At 42.2% G+C, this 17,786-nt stretch overlaps 1 protein-coding gene across 1 annotated transcript in view; it reads left to right on the top strand.

Moving 5' to 3' along the window:
• TMEM244 (transmembrane protein 244) overlaps positions 1–17,250 on the top strand; it is a 50,314-nt gene extending 33,064 nt beyond the window's left edge. The window contains exons 5-6 of the mRNA XM_089676296.1: positions 13,954–13,998; positions 17,156–17,250. Coding sequence (XP_089532422.1) covers positions 13,954–13,998; positions 17,156–17,250 — 140 coding nt within the window. The remainder of the gene's footprint in view (positions 1–13,953; positions 13,999–17,155) is intronic.
• The last annotated feature ends 536 nt before the right edge of the window (positions 17,251–17,786 follow it).

The following is a 17,786-nucleotide window of genomic DNA, read 5'->3' as shown; positions in this document are numbered from 1 at the left end:
TGGGGCAGGGGGGGCTCCCCCCCCAAAGCACCTTGTCCCCATGTTGATGAGGACAAGGGCCTCTTCCCCACAACCCTGGCCGGTGGTTGTGGGGGTCTGCGGGCGGGGGGCTTATCAGAATCTGGAAGCCCCCTTTAACAAGGGGGCCCCCAGATCCCGGCCCCCCCCCTACGTGAACGAGTCTGCGGTACATGGTCCCGCAGACTCCTTCACAAAAAAACTAAGTGTGGTGTAAAAAAAACACAGTACAGGGTCTTTGACAAGTCCTTTATTAAAACAATGTCCCCCGAAGTAGATCCAACGTCAATCACGGCGGCGGCGGCAGGGACCCGAAAAAAGAAAAAAAAAAAAGGTTCCGCTCCCGTCGGAGGCTCCCAGCCTTGTGAAGAAGAGGCTAGCTGACAGTTCTTATATAGGTATGGGGCGGGGCCAGCCGGGCACATCATCCCCGCCCCTTACCTATTTGAGAAATGTCACCCTGTCTCTCCGCTGAGGCTAACTAGCTGAATGCAGGAGACAGTCTGACATTTCTTATATAGCTATGGGGCGGGGCCAGCCAGGAACAGCAAGCATGTGACATGGGGCGGGTCACTCGGATGATGTCCCCGGCTGGCCCCGCCCCATAGCTATATAAGAAATGTCAGACTGTCTCCTGCATTCAGCTAGTTAGCCTCAGCGGAGAGACAGGGTGACATTTCTCAAATAGGTAAGGGGCGGGGATGATGTGCCCGGCTGGCCCCGCCCCATACCTATATAAGAACTGTCAGCTAGCCTCTTCTTCACATGGCTGGAAGCCTCCGACGGGAGCGGAACCTTTTTTTTTTTTTTTCTTTTTTCGGGTCCCTGCCGCCGCCGCCGTGATTGACGTTGGATCTACTTCGGGGGACATTGTTTTAATAAAGGACTTGTCAAAGACCCTGTACTGTGTTTTTTTTACACCACACTTTTTTTTTTTGTGAAGGAGTCTGCGGGAGCATCTACCGCAGACTCGTTCACGTAGGGGGGGGGCCGGGATCTGGGGGCCCCCTTGTTAAAGGGGGCTTCCAGATTCTGATAAGCCCCCCGCCCGCAGACCCCCACAACCACCGGCCAGGGTTGTGGGGAAGAGGCCCTTGTCCTCATCAACATGGGGACAAGGTGCTTTGGGGGAGGGAGCCCCCCTGCCTCAAAGCACCCCCCCATGTTGAGGGCATGTGGCCTGGTATGGTTCAGGAGGGGGGGGGGGGCGCTCGCTCGTCCCCCCCCTTTCCTGACCTGCCGGGCTGCATGCTCGGATAAGGGTCTGGTATGGATATTGAGGGGGACCCACGCTGTTTTTTTTTTTAAATTTCAGCGTGGAGTTCCCCCTTAATATCCATACCAGACCTGAAGGGCTTGGTATGGATGAGAGGGGGGACCCACGCTGTTTTTTTTTTTTTTTTTTTTATTGTGGACCTTTATTTTTACATTCAGCTGTCAAAATATATATTATCTAGACCTTTGAAATAAGTAAAATCATTACAGAAATAATTATAAAGGATAAGAAACAAAAATAGAATCACTAGAACTAAGGAAATCTAGTTAGATTACATGAAGATATGCCGAGTGCTGTTTATTAAACACAATAGTCGCGAGCGAGTGCCGGCTCTCAGAGGAATCCACAATCAGATTCACTATTAGTCAGTGGCTAAAAAGCAAACGCCCATGGCAGAAGTCTAAAATGTGTTCTGCACATGCTCAGTTGTATCTGCCAAAGACACTGCACGGGCTTCTAGATTTTTACTGTGTCGATTTCCTTGAAAAAAACGATTTTTAACACATTTTTAATTTTTTTGGAAATAGCAGATATTGTTTAAAGTGAAGTCCTGATATTTGGCAAAGCAAATTTCTAAGTGAACATGTCTCTGCAGTGATTTTTCATGGTTTTAGACTTGCTTCTTAGCAAGTCTGTTTTGTGAGTCTGATTTCGGGCGTGTGTCTCTTTGTGAATTAGATTGGGCATCTGCTTATGGGCTCTGCTCAATAGTGAATTAGGTTGCAGGGTAAAAAATGACGGACGCCCATGAAAATTGGGCTTAAGCCCATAAATATGCGCCCACGCCCAATAGTGAATCAGGGCCAAAGTGTCAAAGAAGAAACTACAATGGTGTAAAACAAGTGTTAAATATCTGGGTTTTGTGTTTACAAAAGGAGGAAAGGAAAGTCAGTCCAAAGAGAGCTGTGGCTCTCCTGAAACTTGCCCGCCCACAAACCAAGAAAGACATGCTCTCCTTTCTTGGAGCCATTGGTTACTGCCGCCAGTGGATACCTGACTGTTCCTATTATGATAAGTCACAACCCAGAAAATGTCAGAAATTGTTAAGTGGTCAGATGACATGGTTGATGCATATGTGTATTTGAAAAATGCAATGGTAACTGCCCCAGGCCTTAGCCTTCCTGATTATGTAAAAATGTTTCATGTGTATGCAAGGGACAATTGTAAGACCATGGCTGGTGTACTCGCCCAGGAGCACGGAGGCAGACTTCGCCCTGTAGTTTTTTTTTTTCTCAAAAATGGTGCCAGTTCAGGTCCAAGGCATGCCTGCGTGTCTCTAAGTGTTGGCATTTTATGTTATGGCTGTATAGATGTCTGTGTTATTCACCTTAGGACACCCTATGATATTGCACACTACACATAATGTAGCTATTTTATTAAGAAATATACACATTCAGTACATGTTCTCCCAACAACTCAGCGGATATGAGGTTATCTTAATGAGCAACCCCATGTTGCATATCAAGTATAGCGCAAACAACTCAGGTCCAGCAATGATCCTAAAGGCATTGTTGGGTCTCAAATTGTCAAACGATCTGGGACCCGAGGCTCATGACTGCTTCAAATTCATTGAGGCTAATATTTCACCCAGACTAGATTTATCAAAGATTCCAATCCTAAATGCTGATTTTTTTTTCATAGATGGCTCCTGCACTAGGCCAAATGACAAATCCTTTTCAATCAGCCCAGGCTGCTGAATTGATTGTTTTCACTAGAGCATGTGAACTGTACAGAGATCAGTCTGTCACTATTTACACAGATTCTTAATATGCCTATGGAACAGTGTATGACCATGGTGTATTATGGTTTCTCAGAGGCTACATAGGAGCTGATGGGAAAAAGGATTGCCCATTCCCAACTAGTAGCCAATTTGTTTAAGGCTCTCACACTTCTCAAGGAACTTGCTGTCATACACTGCAGAGCACATACCAAAGGGGACGATGATATAACAAAAGGTAACGCTCTAGCAGATTATGAAGCAAAAAAGGTAGCTCAGTAATAATTTGATTTACTGCAGATGCCCACTTTATGCCCCATCTTCCCAGATGATTCCCAATTGATCACAACTTTGTAGCAGTCAGTTTTCACAAAGGAGCTCGAAGACTGGTGCTATCCTATTTTACAGAAGAATCAAAGGACTGGATTAATCTGCAAAGAGGGGATACCATGCATCCCACGGTGTAGCGCCCCGATATACATTGCACAATACCATGGGATAGGACATATAGGATGGAAGGCAACCCTAAAACAACTCCAAAAAGATTTTTATATCACAGGAATAGCGGAGTTAGTACAAGATTATGTGAAAAGATGCATCACATGTATCAGGAGTAACCCAAACAACCCAAATAAAGCCATGCATCAAAACCTGTCTCACCCCACAATATCTTTTTCAAATTGACTTTACACACATACCCCAAACAAAAGAGAGGACAACAACCAGCTTGTGTGGTCACAAATGTGTTTTCCCGATGGCAAGAAATGTATCTCACAAAAAGAGAACAATATTATCCGCAAGTTTCCGTTTTTTTTACAGGAAAATACCCACCTGTTCCAGGCTGGAGATTGTATTGTGGTGAAACAGCTGACGAGAAACAAGAAACAGCAGGATTTCGTCTATGGACCAGAAACTACAGTCGTAGCAGTAACCAGAACAGCAGTTCTCACTGAACATAGTTCCATCTGGATCCATGCTTCCAGAGCGAAGCTGGTTGAGAAAGGACCAGGACCAGACCCAAGGGAAAAAGGAAAGGAGGTACTAACGGGGGCAGAAAGCCCTGACCTCGAACAGGACAATCAAGGAAAAAGGGTAACGGGGGTAGAAAACCCTGACCCTGAAGAAGATGAACTGCTTCCCCAATTTTAGGCCATGGTTCTGCCATTTTTTTCCTGATTATACTGATTTTGTTGGCACCTAGCCATGGTGAAATGGTGATAATACAGGACTCAGGCCACACCATATTGTGGTATAATTCATCAAATACTGAGGTTGCTACCTTTATTATTGATTACTGCCAAAGTGTACAATGTCCCCATAACTCCCACTTACTCTGGTTGTATAATATGTATCATACTGCACATGATGTTAGCCATGTATATATAGATGCCATAGGGAAGAGGGGTTCCAGACAAATTTAAGGCAAAAAACCAAGCAGCAGCAGGATTTGAGTCTATATTTTTCATTGTTACCGTAAACAAGAACATTGATGGATAAATTATATTTATTACAATCAACAAAGATTTGTTAATTATACTAGGGATGCCCTAAAGGGAACTGCTGAACAATTAGAAGCCATTTCACAGATGACATTCCAGAATAGGATAGCTCTAGATATGATCCTAGCTGAGAAGAGTGGTACATGCAAAATACATAGACACGGTAGACATTTGTTGCACTTACATTCTAGACAACACAGGCCCAAATGGCAAAGTCACATTAGTCATAAAGAAACTTGAAGACTTGTCTATAGAGTTTAAGAAGAATTCCAACTTAGACAACTCTTGGGATCAGTATTTTGAGTGGTTCACTAGCTGGAAACAGACACTAGTACAGCTTGCTATTATTATCCTGATTATATTGATTACCATAGGTTTTGTGGTTTGCTGCATCCTCCCGTGTATTGAGATGCTTATGAACAAAGGAATAGGTATGAGTATGTATGCAGAAGTGATCCAAGAACAAACTGCCCCACTGAACCCAAAACCTAAAGAGTACCACAGTTATCTAGCCAAATATAAAAAGAAGCAGAAATAAAAATCATATATGTAAATAATGATTTTAAGAGGGGATTGAAGGGAAATGTATGTCTTTTAGGTCTGTCATTTTGTTTTCCCCAACTCCATTTTATATATTGTACTAACATGTTGGTTAATTGTTTTGTATTATACCCAGAATGAGTTAATGAAAATATGCTGTGTCAGTTATGTGTTACAGAATTATACTCACAGTATTCTTCTAGCTTAGCCTTGGTAGAGATGGAGATAGTATTCAATTATTTCTTTGTATTAACAGCACCTGTTTCTGTTATGATATAATTAAAAGTCAAATACTTCTGTCCCATGGGAAAATAATTGTTGGATACTTGTAACTGATTTCAAGGCCTGAGAAAGATCATGTTCACAGCCTTGAAAAGTATCTAGCGAGATTCTATTGTATGTAGCAGATAAGTTTTTATGTAATATTATAGACATTCCTTAAATTTTGCTTCTCATCATTATTCAGGATTGACGTAAATGCTTGTATTCTCACTTGCACGTTATATTGTACTATATAAGAGAGCTTTCGTTGTGGAATAAATTAGAAGTTTTTGGTTACTTACAAGACGGTCTCATGTGTGATTACTTGTAACCAATGCTTCTCCAGGCCTGAGGAGACAGAACGAGTGACAGAGAACTTAGACCAGGGGTCTAAGGGTCAATAGAACCAACAGTCCACCAACCGTCACAACCAACTCTGTTCCACCTGCAGTCATGCACCCAAAATCTGAAAACACGGACATGTCACAGTTTGCTAAATACATGCTCCGCAGAGAGCTTATTAAGACAGGCCTCACCAAGTTTGATGAAAAGCCTGAATATTACAGAGGCTGGATATCCACTTTTAAGGCCACAATAAGTGACCTAGACATCAATGCCGCAGAGGAATTAGATCTACTCATCAAATGGCTAGGTCCCCAGTCCACTGAACGCATCAAGAGGCTCAAAGCAGTTCATACTGAAAACCCTGCTGCAGGCCTTAATGCTGCTTGGGGCAGACTTGAACATACCATTGGCAGCCCAGAGGCCATTGAAGATGCCTTATTCAAAAGGTTGCAAAGCTTCCCAAGGATTTCTGCTAGCGACAATCTAAAGTTTCAAGAATTCAGTGATGTTCTATTAGAGCTTCAACTCGCTAAGGCTGACATCAAACTTACCTGGTCTCAGTTACCTTGTCACCTCTCATGGCATCAAATCTATTGTTCTCAAGCTACCATATGGAATTCAAGAAACATGGGCAGTGCTTGGATCAAAGTATAAGGAAGAACATAGTGTTGCCTTTCCTCCTTTTTTCTACTTCTGCGAGTTCATCAAAAAGAATTGCAGACACTAAGAATGACCCAAGTTTCTCATATGGGGACTGTAACCTTCTCAGTACACTCTCTTCAAGACCTACAAACACACCTATGTTGCACAGAGACCATAGAGGTCCAGCGTTAGTGAAAGGGACTAATGTTCTACCCGCGCCTGCTACAGTTCTTGAAAAGACTGATTGAGGACCCAAATCGCCAATGTCCAATACATAACAAACCACATCCACTTAAGAAATGTATCGGCTTCAGAAAGAAAACCCTCCAAGAACGTAAGGAACTTTTGAAGAAATTTGGGGTTCACTACAAATGCTGTGCCTCCACAGAACACTTTGCAAAGGACTGTAAAGCAGTCATCAAATGTATAGAGTGTGACAGTAATGACCATGTGCAAGCTTTTCATCAATATTCGCACAACTCTACTACGCTCACAATCTTCCTGAGGCAAAGCAAGGCGCGGAGCGCCCAGATCAAGCAGCACCTACCACCCCAGTGTTCGCTACATGTACAGAGGTCTGTACAGAGGAGAAGGATTCTGTGACAAATCCTGTGCAAAGATATGCTTGGTCCATGTATACCCCAAAGGTTAACCTGAAAAGGCCATAAGACTGTATACTATTCTGGATGATCAGAGTAACAGATCTCTTGCAAGAACACAGTTTTTTGCACAACAGCACATTATACAAGACAATAAGAAAGCTCTTGGGATGACAACATCGGCAACACAGTGTTCGTGGTAACCACTAAAGACAATGAGTTGGCAGCTACCATAGAAGACAAAGAATTCTTGAAAACCATGAGTAAAGAGTTCTACCAAGATGATTCCAACAGTTGGGTAGCACCTCTACCATTTCGTACCCAAAGAAAGAGACTACCAAACAACAGGGTACATGCAGAATCACGGTTTGTTTCTTTAAATCGCAGTTTGAACCAGAAGCCTGAGATGAAAAAGCACTTTGTGGACTTAATGCAGAAGGTATTTAAGAGAGATCATGCTGAGCCTGCACCTCCTCTTATGGAAGGAGAAGAATGTTGGTATCTACCATGCTTTGTTGTCTACCATCCTCGCAAGCCTGATCAGATTAGGGTGGTCTTTGACTCAAGTGCTCGTCATGAAGGTGTCTCCCTCAATGACAATCTTCTCACTGGGCCTATTCTGAACAAGAATCTCATAAGAGTTTTACTTCACTTCAGACAAGAGCCAATTGCTGTTATGGCTGACATTCAGCAGATGTTCCACTGTTTCATTGTCCGTGAAGACTACAGAAACTTCCTCAGGTTGCAATGGTATAGCAATAATGATGTCAACTATGAAGTCATAGACTACTGAATGAAGGTACATGTTTTTGGTAACAGTCCTTCTCCTGTAGTAGCAATTTATAGACTGAGGAAAACAGCTCAAGAGGGTGAGAAAGAATTTGGATCTGATGCAATACAGTTCGTCGAAAGGAATTTCTATGTAGACGACAGACTCAAATCTCTGCCCAGTGAAGAAAAAGCTATTGACCTTCTTACCAGAACCCAGATCATGCTTGCCACTGCAAACTTCAGACTTCACAAAATCATCTCTAACAGCGACAAGGTCATGATAGCCTTTCCTTCTGATGACCATGCTGCCAGTGTGAAGAAATTCCAACTAGGATCTGACCTTTCTGTTACACAATGCAGTCTTGGATTGCTTTGGAATGTTAAACAAGACACATTCACATTTCAAGCATCAGCCTGTGACAAGCCCTTCACAAAGTGAGGAGTATTGTCTACAGTCAACAGCATTTATGATCTATTAGGTTTCATTACACCTCTCACCATTCAGGGTAAGATACTGCTGAGACAACTTACTTCTGAAAGTTCAGACTGGGATACCCCCTTACCCAAGGAGAAACAACAAAGGTGGGAATCCTGGAAACCGTCTCTAAAAGCATTAGAACAACTCCAGATACCACGCTCTTACACCCAAGCATCCTTAAAGAATGCCACCAGAAGAGAGATTCATGTCTTCTCTGATGCTTCCAACGAAGCCATTGCTGCAGTGGCTTATCTTTGAGCTACGGATCCCAGCGGTAAAGCGGGTGTAGGATTTATCATGGGCAAGACCAAGCTACCATTTGAGTATAAACATATACAAGTCTAAGACAAAGAATTACCAGATGAAGTGGTTGGGATGGTGCAAGATGATGAAGTCCACTGTGGGAAGGAGATGATAGTGAGCACAGGAGTTCTGTTAGCATACTTGTCCTAAGCAAGACATGATAGCGGAAAACAGTGAGACCAGGTATACGGAGACTTTGAAGATCAGTTCTGTTGATGTGATCAATTGAGGACTGTGGCTGTCGATCTCTTTCAAAGCAATAATTGACACAAGGGAAAGTTTGAGGAGGGGAGGAGCGGGTGTATAGGCATGGGGAGGATGAGTTACTGTACCCAGAAGAATACTTTGCTTGACCAGATTAATCACACATGTCATGCTTTTCAGTGTGCTAAAGAGGCCATGAGGCTGTCACCTCCTGTCGCTCTGTGTATAGAAGGCGGTGGAGAAGACGGTGGTGTCAGTCTGCGCCTGCGGTTTTGATGGTTACTGCTGATTATTATTATTATTATACAGGATGTATATAGCGCCAACAGTTTGCTCAGCGCTTTACAATATAACGGGAGACAATGCAGTTCAATACAAGAGGGATAGGAGGGCCCTGCTCCTTGGAGCTTACAATCTAGGAGGGTACCCTGATGAAGTCACGTGGTTAGCGTGACACAACACGTTGGTACGCGGTGATGTGTTTCCAGTACGCGGTGACACCATTTTGGTACACCTGAAAACCCATGCAGAGGTACACCCATAGGATAAGGTTTACAAGCTGATGTTTCATTGAGTACAAGTGAGTGGGCAATTGGCCTTTTTCATTTATTGTGAAGTAATAAACCTTATTACACTACAGAAGATCTTTCTTTTCTATCATTATGATCCTTTATTGGAGAGTGAGCTATATTGCGCATACCTGCACCTGGAGGGGCCCGGAGATGAGTAAGTGCCACCATTGATGGGATCTCTTGCGGTTACTATCCTGAGATGAGGTATTAACTGATAAGGATCTTGGTGTGATCCTAAAAGCGAGCTGGCCCTTTTGGGTCACATTGAGGAGGTGAGGGGGCATTTTAGCCATTTGAGGATCTTCCACCATTGCTGTGATCGCACATTCGCCTCATCACCTGCATGATATTGGTTCTTGGATCACGTTTATACATTTACATTATCATTGGACTTTTTATGTGGATTTATTGAGTGTTTATTGTGATATATTTCACTTTTATTTATGCAGAATTTCATATTGTGTATACAGTTATTTATTTTGTTTAAGCACTTATCAACTTATAGGTTTCATATCCCCCAGGTTGGAGATTCACCTAAGTTTACACCCCATTATTTGTTTACTTTGATCCTCATTTAGGGATATGGGGGGTTTGAGGATTTTTTTATCATTTATGTGCATGTGGTTGCATGTATTTATATTCATTTTCATTTATGTATTTATTTTACATGTGTTATTTAGATTAGCTCTACACTATATTGTTTTCATATTGGAACAAGAAGGGTCATATGCTGACACCTTAAGAGTTCCCTCTACTGGAACTAAGGGGCCAAACCCAACCCCTGAAAAACAACCCCACACCATAATCCCTCCTCCACCAAACTTTACACTTGGCATAATGCAGTCAGGCAAGTGCCGTTTTCCTGGCAGCTGCCAAACCCAGACACGTCTATCAGATTGCCAGACAGAGAAGCGTGATTGGTCACTCTAGAGAACACATCTCCACTGCTCTAGAGTCCAGTGGTGGTGTGCTTTATACCATTGCATCCAATGCTTTGTATTACACTTGGTAAAGTAAGGCTTGGATGCAGCTACTCGGCCATGGAACCCCATTCTATGAAGCTCTCTAATCTTGTGCTAATCTGAAGGCCACACGAAGTTTGGAGGTGTTTAGCTATTGACTCTGCAGACAGTTGGTGACTTCTGCTCACTGTGCGCTTCAGCATACATTGACCCCGCTCTGTCATTTTACATGGCCAATTGTCTTTTACGTGGATTTATTGCACAAGTGGTAACCTATCATGGTAACACGCTTGAATTTACTGATCTCCTGAGAGCAACCCAGTCTTTCACAAATGTTTGTAGAAGCTGTCTGCATGCCTAGGTGCTTGATTTTATACACCTGTGGCCATGGAGGTGATTAGAACACTTGAATCCAATGATCTGGAGGGGTGTCCCAAATACTTTAGGCAATATAGTGTATCTTCACAATTATTTGAATTATACCGTGTTTGTTTCATGATAAATTAGACCTTCATTTGGTGGTAAATGTAGACAGATATCTATTGTTTTTTTATTAAAAGAAAAATTTCTATTATTTTAACTTTAGATGTATATTTCCTGCCATTACCATGACTCACCATAGAAGAACAAACCAAAATAATTTCTCCTACTCCTGGCATTTATAGTGACACCAATATGTGTGAATTATTTGTTGTTTGCACTCATTGTAGGGCACAGAAACCATAGTGTATATTTTGCTTTCCCCCTTTTTTAAGTCCTACTGACACTGACACCAACTGACACTAAAGCTAAAACTGATCATAAAGCTAACATAGACACTAAAACTAACCTAAATCAAGCCTGATCTAGTTATTTTATTCTTTTGTATTTTTTTACAGACTTTGGTTTTCATAGGCTTCTCTAAAGAGGAGGAAAATGTCATTTTTCCTTCTTCACACAGAAGAGATATGTAGGGGAGGTGCCTAAAGGTGATCCCTGAGATTGGCTATCAGTGATCACACAATCAGGAGCTGGTCTTCCCAGCTAATGATCATTAGTACAAGGACAGTGACAGCTCGGTCTCAATTCTGGGGCATGCATTTGAGCTTTCAACACAAACACAGATGCACACAACCCCATGAAAGAAGGCCCATTTCCACGTGTATCTTTTAGAGCTTTACCTGAACTCTAGCCAAATATAAACAACACCAAATAATGCAGTTATGTATTAACTAAAAATAATTAATTGCAGCTTGAAATGTAGCTGAAGGTATTAGTACTTGCATTTGGTTGTTGTTACACTGATCTAAGCCTCATAAAACAACATGAACATGTTTACAGGAGGAGAGAGCAGAGTGACAGAGGTATAGTCTGCTGCTGCTCAGTCACTGTCAAGTCACAGGCTGGGGGGTGACCGGGTGAGGTGACCTTGCTTTTTTTCTTAACCAAGGAAGAGAAAAGTCAGGTCACCAGCCTAGCTATACTGTCTGAGGGACCTGTAAATCAAGGGACAAAATTACAAATCCTTTGGCAGGTAAAACAGTTGACATACATATTTCAACTTTGTATTTCTTTATTTGTCTGTAGTTCAGCTTTAAAATGTATATTTAAACCACAAACAAGCTCTATGGCAGCGCTAGTAAATACTACTAAAACTCTTAGTGATAAACAATATAAAAAAATTCCAAAATCACTGTGCTCCCCATTAATACATACAAAGTGAATACAAATAATATACAGAGTGGTAAGTGAGTCCATAGAGTAGTGTCTCAAAAGTCCATATCACCAATGCGGTCACCAAGTGATTCCACAACACTTTTAATTCAGTGTTATATACATGCAGACTCTCCTTTTAAACACCTTGTGCTAAGAGAACACCTTCCCCAGATTCACTGATCCCCGCCAGATGAAGTTGCTTATCTGATAAATGATAAGCAATAGCGCTTGCATTACCACAATCTTCATTGTGTTCCAACTCCTCCTGTATGGTCTCCTAACAGCAGGCTGGTAGTGTAATTCCGCTAAAAAAAAAAATGTATTCCATCTTCAATAATATACTAGTCACAAACACATATAGAATGATAGGCCATCAATGGTATCAAATGTCCCAGCATTGTGCCAGTGTTCCACATCAGCGGCCTCTCACTCGGTCCCCTTCCTGTCCCTGAGTGGTGCATCACTTCAGGTGGGGAATGTGAGGTCACTTCCAGTTGCCGTGTGGTCTGACTCTAACGCGTTTCATCTACTGACTTCTTTGAAGGGGTGAGATGCTGCTGATGTGGCACACTAGCACACTGCGGGAACATCTGTGATACCATTGGTGGTCTATCATACTATATGTTTTAATGCATCAAAGCCTAACTCCAGGTTTCTTGTAACTTTACATTGTTCATTTGGGCCAAGCTGGTCCAAATAAACTAGTTGCTTCACTAACAGATGTGCCTGTTGGGGGCGCTGTATAAACTATATGTAGCATCAGCTACATACAGTATACAGCGATGTGTTCTGACAGCAAGATGGGGACTTCTCATCTCATTTCTGGAACAAAATCGAGTCGAGCTGAGTGCTGCTCAGCCATTCACAGGAAGCATTGAATTTCATCAATGAATACATGACTTCTCCTGATTGGCTGAAGAGGAGATCATGATATAAAGCACCCGTCTCTCCACCTTAACTAGTCAGAGAAAGCCCTGTATTCATTGATAAAACATAAGGCTTTCTGTGAATGGCTGAACAGCACTCAGACTGACTCCATTTTTTTCCAGGGGGCGGAAAGTCCCCATACCGCTGCAGACAGGGGAGTATTTACCACAAGGCAAACAAGGCATTAGCCTAGGGCGACATCTTTCAGGTGGGCAGCAGCATTTTTCAGGGGGTCAGCGTTGCCCCCCCCCCCGAAAGAAGGGATAGAAGAAGGGATACACGCAGCATGGGGACCAGGTGGGATCTGAGAGAGGCTGTGGGCTGCTTGATGGTGTATGCAGAGCATGACTCTTGTTCCCAGGGATGTCCAGAGCTGTGAAGGTGAGTGTCTTCTCTCTCGCAGGGGTCGGGGTGGTTTGCCAGTGTATGGGGGGAGGTGGTAGTGGAAGGCTCTCTCAGGTAGTGGGGGGGAGCTGGTGTGTTGTTAGTCAATGTCAGGCTCTCTTCGTGGGGGAAGGGGGTGTTTTTCAGTGTCAGGGTCTCTCCATGTGGGGGAGCGATTTTTGTGTTGCCTAGGGCAGCACAAAACCTAAATACACCACTGACTGCAGAAACACATCGCTGATGGTATATACAGTTTATACAAAGCTGACAGCATGCACATCTCTTAGTGAAGCAAATAGTTCATTTGGATCAGCTTTGTCCAAATAAACTATTTAAGGTCATGAGAAACCTGGAGTTAAGCTTTAAACAGCAGTACACAGTACTTTTTTCTAAATCTTAATCCAATGTGTGCGATTATTTACTAAACCTTTGCATTTCCAATATACAAAGTAATTTATGTTATTTGGTTGACTTAGTTGACCTTTTTTGAACATAATATGTCATCCACATTTTGATGCGTTCAGATAATATTAAGAAATTCTGTCATTTCTTTAATATTACTATCTGCTGAAAACATTTCATTATTTAGTTAATAAAGTAAAAGCCCATGAGTCTAAGTCAATTTAAAATTGAAATTCCCACCTTACACCAAACATTGTGCAAGAATTATTTTAATTTTAAATCATGTTAGTAAGCAGTAAGCAACTCTAACTAAAAATAAATAATAATAAAAAATTATTCATATGTGTTTGTTCTGCAGTTATGAAGCAGCTTCCTAGCGTGACACATTGGTGGATCTCTCTAGGTAATTTTCTCTTTGTCCCTTACTTTTCATGTTTCAGGTAACCAATGAAGCAACTGAAAATTAATAACCCAGTTAAAACATATCTTTTGTCTATTTAGTTGGGAAGGGGATGATTCCAATGTCAGTCTTTTGCAGTGTGTGCTTCTGCTCAGCATATTTGTCCTCAATTTGATTTATTGATGGCCAAACCAGGAGTTAGGACATTTCCCTCGTAGGGACACAGACAACAATAAATACCAAACATAGGTGCTCAGCTTTATTTTATTTATTATTACAGGTATTTCTATAGTGCAGTCAATTTATGCAGTGCTATACTGTATATATTATACATTTACATCAGTCCCTGCCCTCAAGGGGCATTAAATCTAAGGTCCCTAACTTACATTCATACATACACATACTAGGGTCAATGTAGACAGGATCCAATTAACCTACCAGCATGTCTTTGGAGTGTGGGAGGAAACCCGAGTACCCAGAGGAAAACCCACACAGGCATAGGAAGAACATGCAAACTCCAGGCAGGTGGTGCCGTGTTTGGGATTCAAACCAATTAGCTGAGTTCTGCCAGGTGGAAGAGCTAACCATTTAGCCACTGTCCTGCCCCACCCTACTTTAAACAAAATGTTTTAATACTGCATGTGTCACCCCTGGATAGATTTTGTTCACTCGCTGTCTCTGTGACTACACATAAATTAGGAAAACTCTCTCCAGTGGTTATAGACACCACAGTAAAATATGACAAATAGAAAAACAACGGGTTTGGTAAAGTGCCATCATCCCTTATGAACCATATATGGGAAAACCCTCTTTTTGTGGGATTTTTAACAGCACAAATAGAACCGTTAAATGTGTAGAAACTTTTATAGAACCATATTTTATTTTACAGAAAATGTTAAAATTCACATAGATGCAGGGACGGACTGACCATTTGGAAACTCGGGCACTGCCCGAGGGCCCAGGGTTAGTAGAGGACCCCATGAGATGCCCCTGGTACCTTTTTCATAGGCTTTTTTGAGTTTGGGCAAGGACACAGGGGCCCCATGATCCCCTATTGCCCGGGGGCCTCATGAGTTGATAGTCCGCCCCTGCATAGATGTACACAATATGGTGGTTGTACATTACATATCTGTTACAATAAATGCACAGGTGAGGAAGATGAAATTCAAATCATGATCGGGCACTTATCAAGATCAGGCACTTGACGCATTTTGAGACAACAGTCAATCTCTTCTTCAGAAGTGCCTAAATAGAGCATGATGCCTATGATAGATATCTAATTATAATTAGCGCATGTACTCTCCAGCGCCTCAGGATATGCACAGCCAAAAGGGAAGCCATGGGTACCAGGACAGCGACAACCAAAAGGAAATGTTCCAGGGGTGCAGCCCTCCTCAGACGGGGAAATCAGCCACTGGATAGAGAGAAAACAGGTGGCGCACACACCTAGTGCATTATCCAAGGTTTATTGTAGGAATTAAATCATAAAAACATACTCACAGACAAAGCATGTATCTAAAAAGCATAGAAAAATGACAATGGCCACAACGGTGGGCAAGGTGTTCTCACTGTCAGTGCGGTCAAAATCCTGACGCGTTTCGGGGACGAATCCCTTTCCTCAGAGCTGATGACCAACCTCTGATGCTGATGCACGATGAATGGAAAGTAAAGTAAGAGCCCTGCTGTTGATGCCTCATAATTATAATTACATCGCCTTATATATCCATTAGAAGTTACAGTCACAAGTATATGAATAACACTTCTATAGCCCGGCATTGAAGCAAACTTGGAAGAACTGCCGCTTAGTAAAACCAAAAAGCATAAATGTAGCCACTGTCTCCCAAATCCTCCCAGGTGGATTCTTTTTCTCTACTCCCCTGTGAGAATTTGGGAGACAGTGGCTACATGCACTCCTAGAGTTCCTGAACCATTGATGAAATATTCATTTAGTGCCAGTTGACACCAAAAAAACACATTCAAGATGCATCTGGATGTGTTTTGCTTACAGTTCACACCACACTCCATTCCAGTGTGTTTTTCATGTGATTTACTGTATGCAGCATTTCTACTTTTTTTCTGCACTGGAACTGACTGAACTGGTGTGAACTAGGGCCATTGGAATACATGGAAAACACTGATGCAGAAAAAAAGACACTGGACTGCATCTGGTGAAAACCAGTCCTGCTGCTTGTGCAGTTTTTGGATGTATTAGCACAGGGCTCAAAATTTCAAGTCTAGACCTACTAGCCAGGCACAAACCTTACTCTCCATCAGTTGCACCACCCAACCTTGCCCAGGTCCGCATCCAACCCCACCCCAGACCGTCCCCCAACCACGCCCCCTTAAAGCTTATGAAATTAAATTTTTCTTTAGAATAAAGAGTCCAAAATATAAAACTGTACACAGTAATGTATATCCCAGCTCCCCTGTACTCCAATATAGTGATATGACATGTATACAGTACTTACTCCTAGTCCCTCCGAGTCCCCTGTGGTGGTGGAGAGGGTGACTCCTATCAGCGGAGGAAAGCGGACCTCTCCTGTACCTGTCCCCTTGGTGGCAGTGCCGCAGAAGCCGGAAACCGGAAGTTGTAAACCAGAGCTCAGCTTCACAATGAGGCTTGGAGCGCAGGTGCAGTCACTCCATGCTTCATCTGTGCTCGCTGCTCGCCACAGAGGAATTTCTCCTCACATTGGGCGAGCAGCTTTTTCAAGCCCTGTATTAGCACATGTATACATATCAGATCCCAAAAAAATGAGAATGGGTGGGGTGCAATGAAAGTTTAACTGCTTCCAAAAGGGGGGCATATCCGAATCACTGGCTTGACTGGACTGCTGTGTAATGATAAAAGGCACAGCTTTCTCAAACATGTTGTAACATGTCAGTAATTTATTTATGTAGGCTAAACACCTTGACAGCCCTATAAAAAGTGTAACAAATCCATCTATGGTGCAGAACCCTGCTAATGTTCCCTTTAAGCAAGTGTTCACAGATTTTTTTAAAAGGGGATAAACTAATACCACTTAACAGTATTAATTAGTTTAATTCATGCAAAGTAAGACAATATTGTGACATTAGTAATACTTTACTGTCATAATTAACCAGTTCTTCTAATGCTTGGCTCTTAAAGCATTGCTTTTTATTTTTTTTTCCTACTTAGGACTGGGACTGATGTCAATGATTTTTGGAGGACAAATGTTGGCTTATCTTCTTTACAAAGACAATTTCATCTATCCAGACCTGGATGACTTTTAGGTTTCCTGGTACCTCGATGCATGGCTTGTATCGTTCCAACTAAAGAAAAGACGTGAACAAGATGTTCTCCAAAGTGGTTACATGAAAGGACCATGCGGAAAACCATTACACATTAAGTGTATGAAACTATTTTGTTGTGGGTCAGAATATAACTTATCCGAATCAGGATTGTTTTTACACTAGTTCCTCAGTAGTACTACTTGGACTTTATGTCACATTAATCTCCATCCAGGAATCATTGGATCAACACAGCCACAATAGTCCATGCTAGAATATCTCATTGGTGCTAGCCCAGAGGGTGATAAGAAATAGCCCGACAGATGACCGGTGGTTGTCGCTGCCACGCTAAATTCTTATATATACAAAAGGCCATACCATGACGTCATGCATATCTTAAAGGTGTAACAGACAACGTTGTCTGGGGTGAGGTGATGGATATTGGTGTTACTGGTTATCTGGTTACTGGACCACACATATACAGTGTAGTGGATACCTAGCATATTTTTAACTTCTTTTCATATTTTTCAATAACTTGT

This window comes from Staurois parvus, unplaced genomic scaffold (genome assembly GCF_062004578.1).
Source record: "Staurois parvus isolate SC_StPar_1 unplaced genomic scaffold, SC_StPar_1.0 ptg000165l, whole genome shotgun sequence".
NCBI lineage: Eukaryota > Metazoa > Chordata > Amphibia > Anura > Ranidae > Staurois > Staurois parvus.
This window is presented reverse-complemented; position numbering and strand designations above follow the sequence as displayed.